This window comes from Orycteropus afer, unplaced genomic scaffold, assembly GCF_000298275.1.
Source record: "Orycteropus afer afer isolate SDZICR_OR568_19922 unplaced genomic scaffold, OryAfe1.0 scaffold00375, whole genome shotgun sequence".
Taxonomy (NCBI): Eukaryota; Metazoa; Chordata; class Mammalia; order Tubulidentata; family Orycteropodidae; genus Orycteropus; species Orycteropus afer.
The window spans coordinates 974,682-984,268 of NW_006921962.1; the positions used below are offsets into that span (position 1 = coordinate 974,682).

At 36.9% G+C, this 9,587-nt stretch overlaps 1 protein-coding gene across 1 annotated transcript in view; it reads right to left on the reverse strand.

Moving 5' to 3' along the window:
* Window positions 1-4,618: 4,618 nt before the first annotated feature.
* The window catches only part of ACSS3 (acyl-CoA synthetase short chain family member 3), a 281,025-nt gene continuing 276,056 nt past the window's right edge, over window positions 4,619-9,587 (reverse strand). The window contains exons 14-16 of the mRNA XM_007953165.1: window positions 6,039-6,138; window positions 5,774-5,949; window positions 4,619-4,687 (exon numbers count right to left, since the gene is read on the reverse strand). Coding sequence (XP_007951356.1) covers window positions 4,619-4,687; window positions 5,774-5,949; window positions 6,039-6,138 — 345 coding nt within the window. The remainder of the gene's footprint in view (window positions 4,688-5,773; window positions 5,950-6,038; window positions 6,139-9,587) is intronic.

Below are 9,587 nucleotides of genomic sequence, written 5' to 3' on the forward strand. Positions count from 1 at the left end.
CTATGGACCAAGAAAAGAAAAAAGAAAGGAAAAAAAACTTCTCTACCTAAGAACCACATGTTCCTTCTAATATCTAATCCTTTGGCCTGCCGCCCAGCACTGGACAGTGAATGTCAACCACTGTAGAGTCTGAGGCTCCTTTCCTACAAGAGAAAACACAACCTCAGAAGCCCTCCCCTTTTGTTAATGTCCCAGGGCATTAGCCAGACTCATGTCTAATGTTGCAAGCTTTTAGCCAAGATGGCCTTGTTGCGACTTCCCTGAAGTCAGTTCTATCAGAGGAGCTAAATAAAAGACAGAATGATTAACATATATAGTGTATAAAAGTATAGAAGAGTGATCTCTTCCCTGTGGTTTTATTTGGTGGTGTTCCTGTTGTTTATTCTTTGTTTATATGGGGAATTTCAAAGTAAAACCTATTAAAAATACCATTTACCTGACTGCTGATTTTCTGCTGCTTGATCATATTAAGTGCAAAACCTGTCATTAGTTATTTCTTTTTTTAATTTATTTTGCTATGTTTGCACGTGCATTACATTTGTTTTCATGTTTATTTTTGTTTGACAGATTCAGTCAAAAGTTAATGGTAACAGAAACCTTCTCCATTGTCAATAAAAAAATACTTGCAATTCTCTGTTTTAAGCTTTGTTTTGTAGTTACCTGAAGTTTAATAACTTAAACTATAATGAAAAACAGCTCCTTCAGTGAGTCGTAACGTCATATTTATCTTCTGAAGTGAATCCACCACGAGAGGGAGTACTAAACTTGTTTTTGGAAGTGATTTTAAATTTTCTAAAGAAGTTGACAGAGCAGAAACAATGGGGAAAAAAAAACTTTCTAAGCTCACTTGAAAATTAGGATCTTGATATATAGAAATGGAACATAAGATTGAAACTATTTCATTTTGGCAATATAACCTAAATTTGTATCTTATACCTGAACTCAGTTATTAAAATCAGTTTCTCCATTTAGGAGATAATCAAATAGAGACATTAATCATCTATAACAGATCCTAATATATAGAGAATACAAAAATCTAGCTACTTCCTTCAAAATAAATTAAGTAGTCTTTAATTTATAATTTCTGCTAGATTTTAAAATCAATTTAATGGATTCACATCAAAATCCCAATGTTCTTCCTTTCAACCACCTATCGACATTATGAAGTCTTACATTTTTAATGATCAAGTTCCCTTCAAATATAATTTTATATAAACAAAACTGCTTTTTTAATCTATCATTTAAATATGTAATACAGATCTCATTCCTATATATTTAATTTTTTTTTCACGAGCAGAATAACTCAAATTGAGAAATACTTTTCTAAGATTTTTAAATACTTTATACTTTCAGTTTTCCATTCTCTTAAAGTAAAAACATCTATGAAAATATCAAAAAGATAGGCAGAATTACCTTTGACAAATTTAAGTATGATTGAATTTTTGTAAGATTATATTTTGAAAATAAATATTTTAATTATCTTTATAATAAATACTAAGCAGAAACTTCCCTGTATTTCCCTCTGAAGTTTTAAGTAATCCAATGACTTGAGCACATCTTACTTGCTCCATTTTTTCTCAAATGAAAGTAAGACTACTTTCTTTGCACCTGTAAGAAAGAAAAATTTCCTCAACCAAATATGAGAACCCACTTCTCCAGTCTCATGTACTGTTTTCCAATGCCCCTCTTCTAGAAAATAACTCACGCTTGCTTGTTTAAGATCCCTTCAGATATGATTACCAGGAAAATGTGCAAGAGGACTGAAAATGTAACCATTCTACAATTCTTGCTTCTGCCTGAGCTTGTGTCTTGCCAATGAACAATGAGAAACATTCAACAGAAGTATTTGTCATTTCAGATTAACTATATCTGAAATATATACATGGAAAAAAAAATGCATTTTCAACGCAAAGACTTTAAAGATGGATAATTTGTTAAGACTGTATTTGTAACAATGGATAAATGTGCCCAATATAAGACACAGTTCAAGGAACACAACAGATTCAAATTATAGTTGAATCTCTATCTAGTTGGTTTAAGTCAAGTTTAAGTCAAGCTGCTAAAATAAGAGGAATATCTATATGAATATATTTTTTCAAATATACAAATCAAGAAGTCAAGTAAAAAAAATAAAAATAAAATATACTCATTTATTCTGTAGTCTAAAATAAAAAAAAATGTTAATAGTTTCAGAAAGTTTTTATGCAAGTTGTAAGCTATTTTTAAGGGGCCCTTGGTGGCTCAGTGGTTAAGCACTCAGCTGCTAACAGAAAAGTCAGCCATTAGAACCCATAAGCCACTCCTCAGAAGAAAGATATGCCAGTCTACAGTAAAAATTGTTGTTAGGTGCCACTGAGTCTGCTCTGACTCGTAATGAATCTATGCACAACAAAACGCAACACTGCCTGGTGCCATCCTCATCATCATCGTTATTATACGTCTGTAAAGATTACAGCCTTGGAAACGCACTAGGGCAGTTCTACTCTGCTCTGTAGGTTCACTGAGTCAGAATCAACTCAATTGCAATGGGTCTGTTTTTTCCAAGCTATTTTTAAGGGAAAAACAAGGACATAAACTAGTAGCTGTTCTCTCTTCAATGTATTTCATGTTCCCTTAATAATAATGTTCCCTATGGACTGAAGCTCTGGTAGCATAGTGGCTAAGGCACTTGACTGCTAACCAGAAGGCTGGCGGTTCAAACCCACCAGCCACTCCTTGGAAGGAAGGTTGGGCAATCCTACTTCTGTAGTGATACTGCCTCGGAAACCCAAGGAGGGGTCGCTATGAGTCAGGGCTGACTCGACGGCACATAACAACAACAACAACAACATGGACTGAAGATTCAGAGGGGCTTTGTGAAACATCAAAGATTTGATTGAGAGTAGTATATGCTTTTGTTTAATTATATTCTTCGAGAACAAATGGCATGCAGAATCCTAAGAAAGCCAAAATACATAATTTGCCGTGTCTAAGGAGAATGGAATTATTCCTGGTAGTGCAGCGGTTAAAGCACTTGGCTTCTAACTGAAAGGTCAGTGGTTTGAACCGACCAGCCATTCCATGGGAGAAAGATGTGGCAGTCTTCTTCTGTAAAGATTTACATCCTTTGGAAATCCTATAGGGACAATTCTACTCTGTTCTGTAGAGTCTGCATGTGTCAGAATTGACTCAACAGCAGTGGGTCTGGGTTTTTGTTTTGTTTTGTTAAGGAGCCTGGGTAACACAAGCTGTTAGTGATTGGCTTCTAACGGAATGGCTGGCTGTTCGATCCACCCAGTGGCTCCACAGAAGAACAGGCTGGTGCTCTGCTTCCTTCACAGCCAAGAAAAACCCATGGATAAGTTCTACTCTGTAACAAACGGGTTTGCCATCAGTCAAGGGCCAACTCTATAGCAGGTAACAACAACAACATCTTTTTAATGGGACATTACCATAGTTTATTAATAAAGATCCATTTTCAGTTGTTAAAAGGAAATGCTGGATAGTTTTTATAGAGGTTGTAAATCAAAAGATGAGTTTGGATATAACAATTTTTTAGTGAATTATAATTTAAAATTTAGAGATTTCACAGAAAAATCTTGATTTTTCCCTTCTCTTAAAAATCATAGGTTCTTGCAACAAAGGATCTGTCTTCCTCCCTCCCCACCCCCATATCCAGCCCTGTTTTGCTGGCACCAGAAGGGACCACTCCCTCATATGGGGCAAGCACTCCCAGTTCTCACCATTCTTTTGTTGTTTGGCACAGAGGCTCAAGCTCACTTCAAAAGATCATTGCTCATTGACATTATATATTATCTGCTTGGTCACTGAAGACTGCCTGGTCTTTAGCATAATGTAAAAGTCTACATCTTTTCCTTAAGAACTTCCCTTCCACTCTACAGCAGTTTTATATCATTCCTCTTCTATAGGAGCTGGAACCCTTAAGATGTATTCAGTCAACTTAGAACTTGAGACAAAATGAGAAACTCTCAGGGGCCTCTGTCTCCTTGACTTCTTGTCAATAGGGATTGGATTAAAATTAGTCTAAACTCTTTGCTAGGTATGTGGTTTCCCTTGACTAAGTGACAGATGACTTGAAGTTAGAGCTATAAATCCAGTGGTCAGCCGTCTATCAAGAAATGAATGACTTGATAGCTCTTCCTACCTATAAAATAACTTCATCCACCCAGATGCTAATTTAAAACTGCTCATGTAATCCATATTTCTTAACATACCTGTGAGGTACACGCAGGCACCTCAGGAATATTAGAATTGACTTTTAGGCTTTGAGTCAAAAACACTGATCCCAAATTTCTGAAAGTAGCTCTACATTAATGCTACTTTCAATTAAGATTTATGTGTGTGTGTGTGGGGGGGGAGGGACAAGTTTTAAATTCATATACTCTATCTTTTTTTTTTTCCTGAAGCCCTAGGAAACAGATAATATAACAATGACCCATGTTACAGGCAACTGATAATGATGCTAATTGGGCCTAATCAAACAGGAGGCACAGATCACTAGTCCTCAAGCTCATTCTTTAAACTAGGCTTTAAAATTAACATTTCAGTTTGTAAGAAATTTCTATTTAAACTATTTATTTCTGATAAATCTTTACTCAAAATAGGAAAAAAAAAAAAGTCAGGATGCCTGCTTTAGCACGTCTTCTATGTGCCCGAAAATGCTGGGGTCCTCAATTGTAGGAGTTATCTGGAAAGAAAATTACAGTCAGATGAACAAGCTTCCTTCAATGTCTTCTATTACTAACAATTATGTGCAATATTATATTCCTGTTATATTACTCAAATACAAGTGTCCAAAAATATGAAACATGGAACTTAGTATTTTAAAATATGTTTATAATCTTCCAGAGTTATAATATGAAGGGTATAATCAGCACAACTATTCTTCTAGATAAGGCTTTCTCTAGAGTTCTTTTTAAGGTATTTCTATGAGCTCTGGTAGCATAGTGGCTAAAGCACTTGACTGCTAACCAGAAGGCTGGCGGTTCAAACCCACCGGCCACTCCTCGGAAGGAAGGTTGGGCAATCCTACTTCCGTAGTGATACTGCCTTGGAAACCCAAGGAGGGGTCGCTATGAGTCGGGGCCGACTCGATGGCACATAACAACAACAACAACAACATGTAGCTCTATAGGAAGAATATTTCTTTGACATTTTCTCACACAATTACTCTTTCCTGTAGCATTGTTTTTCATCAGAACTTGATGGTAAAATATGCACATTTATGCATGTATAAATGTGCACATAAATTAAAATTATACATATGCAATAACCAATCTAAGTTTCCTAAAATAATTTTCATGCCAAAGAGAAGAAATAATTAGCATATGTATCAATTAGAACTGTTACTACATTTGTTGCCACTCTCAGTTGTTTTGCCAATCATTGATAGTCATTAATGTCTATAATGAAGGAACATGCATCTTTAACCCAATCAGATTGAGTTTCCCCAAGTATGTTTGAACTTAAGTGATATTGACTTTAAGTTACTAATAATAAGAGTATTTTTACATACTTGTTCCTGTAATCAAAGTATATGATCTTTATTAATCAATTTCTTTCAAATCTCTAATTCCTTCCTGCACTGCTCATCAATTTCAAACAAAATAGTTATACCATCCCCATCCCCTTAACAATAACAAATAAATAACAGTCTGTGTTTTCAGGCATACAATTCATTTTTTAGAACCATTATTAAGAATCTTCGGGCTGATGTCAATGAAATAAGGAAAAATATTTCAAAACTCAGCATTAATCATCTTTGATAATTTACCTTATATGGCTTTCCGTTGATGAGGGCAGATAAAGCTGACCGGGGGATTTTGCCAGATCGGGTTTTGGGTAACTGTTTGACAAACACTGCATTTCGAAAAGCAGCCACAGGTCCAATGCTCTCTCTAACGTGTTTCACAATTTCTTCCAAAACTTGTTCCTCTGTTACATTTATATCTAGGGAGAAAGTTCATATGGTGAACACTGAAACCACCTTAGTTAAGCATTCAGGGCCCAGACAGTCAAGGAGGACAAAGATCTCTCACCTTTTCTCAACACGCAGAGTGCTAAAGGGACGTGACCTTTCAAAGGATCCTCCTTGCCAACAACAGCACAGTCTGCCACAGTACCATGGGAAAGGACTGACTGTAATAAGTACATGATTCAGTTAGAAAATAGGTATATTTATATATAAATATTTTACATCTATATTATCTATCTAATGTGTGTATATGTGTATAATTTTAATTGGGGAAAAAAAGTAAATGTCAGAGAACCCCAAACCCATGGCTGTCTGCCTGACAAGTATTACTAATTTACAACATGATTACTATTAGGGTGAGTGGTGAGTGTTGAAGCTCTCCATGGTAGTCATTAAAGGTTGACAGTCATTAAGACATATTGCTTAGCTAACCTAGAAAGGAAGGCAATTGTTTCTTCATCTCCATTGTTTATGAATGAATCAAGAGAAAATGTTTAGGGGACACCACATGGAAACAAAGAGCAACAGCCTTCAGAAAACTGGTGGCCTCATGTTGATTTGTCTTTCGTGCTGGTTACTAATTTAGCACACCTACCAGAGGAAGCCAAGACTGACCCATAGCTAAATAGCAATTGTATTTTGGGACCTGATCGTGAAAAATAAACACAGCATCCAAGTCCTTGTGTGACTTCTCATCCAGACAGGATTTTCCAGGACTTGAAAGAGGAGGCTGGACATGGAGAGAAGGCTTTGACATCAGATCCTCACCACTGTAAAGGGGCCATTTTCATATTGCTCACACTAAGCTTTAAGTATCTTAAAGAACAAAAGCAGCATTGATCTGGTATTACAGGAATTTGGAGTTGCGTAACTACAGAAAATTTGGAGGCTTAAGGTTTAAGGAAATTAAAAAAATAATTTCCACTATAATGGGAATCTTAAGGATGCACACTCAAAAACCTGTTTTTGAAAGATTAATAGATATTTCTGTGACTCTAAACCTCAAACAGCTGGAGAAAATAGTGAAGGTGCTTATACCCAATAGCTCTTTGGCAATGCTCATTCTTTCCTCTACTCATTTATTCAACAAACATTTACTACACACTTTGCATCTTCCAACCACTATCCTTGGCTCAGTGGTAAGCAAAAATAGGCACAGTTCTGTCTCATGGTGCTTACAATCCAATAGGGGAGGAAATACTAATTAATAATGTCTGATTATCATAAAAATACAAATAGAAACAAGTGCTCTAAAGGAAAGAAAATGTGTCATTTATAGAAGAGATACAGCAAAAACAATGGCCTTGCCAGCAGGATGTGGGTGTCAGGGAAGCCTTCCTTGAGAAAATGACAATGGCACACAGGTGTAAATGATGAATAGGCATTGGTTAGGCAAAGAGGGAGGGGCAAAGGAAATCGCCCTGTGGAAGGCCTGGAGAGACACCATTTAAAAACTGACTGAGAGCAGTTTTCAGGGAAAGCAGAGATCAAGAGTGAGAAGGGTGTAAGAGAAGAGGAAGATGCAGAGGCAGACAGGTGTGTGCTCAGGTCTTCTAACCGCTCTTAACAGCACTGGGAAGGTAATAAAGCATTTTCAGTAGCTGAAGAGGAGAAACAAAATCATACCAGATTTTGAAAACCACAAACTCATTTTGGTTTCACTATGGCAAATAAATAGAGAGTTATTGAGGATGGGTGTCACAGTCTATGCAGAAATACCACTTGAAGACTACTGTAGTATCTAAGATTAAGGTTATAGTCCAAGAAAATCAAACTCACTGCCATCTAGTCGATTTTGACTCATAGTGAGCCCCATTGGGTTTCCGAAGCTGTAAATCTTTATGGAAATAGATCGCCCCATTTTCCTTCCATGGAGCAGCTGGGGGGTTTTGAACTGCTGGCCTTTGGGTTAGCAGCCAAATGTCTTATCCATTATGCCACCAAAGCTCCCTAAGATTATGGTAGGGGTTTGAAAAGAGATGACAAGATTCTAGAGGTAAAATAGACACCTTTTTTTTTTTTTTTGGTGAATTTTATATGGATCATAAAGAAGGCAAAATGTTATAAGAATGATAATCTGGTTTTTGGTTGAAATGGCTAGTTGTGATGTCACTTTTTAAGAAGCCAGAAAACATTCATGAGAGCTATGCTTGGCAGGACAGATCATGGGTAAATCATGTCCCACTGAAGTACTGTTGAGACATCTGAATAGATAGTAGAGATAGCTGACACATAGAATGGAAAAGAGGCTTATCTGGAGACAGACATATGAATGTGATCAATGTATAGGTGGAAATGGAATCTATGGAATTGAAAGAGATGATTTAGGGAGAAAGTAGTGAGAAGAAAAAAGTGCAAGCCTAGAGGAACTCTGAAATCTAATGGTCACATGGAAAAGGAGAAACCTACAAACTAAAGTAAAATGACATAGCCATAGAGTAGGAGAAAAATCAAGAGTTTGCTGTTGTTGTTGTTAGGTACTGTCCAGCCAGTTCTGACTCATAGCGACCCTATGTACTATGGAACAAAACATTGCCTGGTCCTGCACCAGCCTCACAATCCCTGCTATACTTGAGCCCAATATTGCTGCCACTGTGTCAATCCATCTCACTAAGGGCCTTCCCCTTTTTCACTGACCTTCTACTTTACCAACCATGATATCCTTCTCCAAGGAATGGTCCCTTCAGACAACATGACCAAAGTAGGTAAAACAAAGTCTGGCCATTCTCGCTTCCAAGGAGCATTCCGGCTGCACTTCTTCCAGGAGAGATTTTTAGTTCTTCTGGCAGTCTATGGTACTTTCAGTATTCTTCACCAACACAACTCAAAAGCATCAACTCTTCTTTGGTCTGATTTATTCATTGTCCCACTTTTACATGAATATGAGGCTACCAAAAATACCATGGCTTCGGGTAGGCACACTGTAGTCTTCAAAGAGACATCTCTGCTCTTCAGTATCTCAAAGAGGTCCTTTGGAGTAGATCTGCCCAGTCATTGTCTGATTTCTAGACTGCTGCTTCCATTGATGTTGATTATGGATCCAAGTAATATGAAATCTTTGACAGCTTCAATCTTTACCCTGTTTATTGTGATGTTGCTTATTGGTCCAGTGGTGAGGATTTTCATTTTCTTTATGTTGAGGTGTAATCCATACTGCAGACTGTAGTCTTTAACCTTCATCAGTAAGTGCTTCAAGTCATCTTCATTTTCAGCAATTAAAGTTATGTTGTCTGCATACTGCAGGTTGTTAATGACTCTTCCTCCAATCCTGATGCTCTTTTTCATATAACCAGCTTCTCAGATTATTTCCTCAGCATATAGATTGAATAGGTATGGTGAAAGGATACAACCCTGATGCACCTGATGCACTCCCTTCCTAATTTTGAACCATATCCCCTTGTTCTGTTCAAACGACAGCCTCCTGATCGACATAAAGGTTCCTCATAACCACAATAAAGTGTTTTGGAATTCCCATTCTTCTCAATGTTATCTTTGATTTATTATGATCCACAGAGTTGAATGCTTTTGCATAGTCAATAAAATGCAAAACCAAAACCAAACTCACTGCTGTTGAGTCGATTCGACTCATTGCAACCCCTTCTTGGGTTTCTGA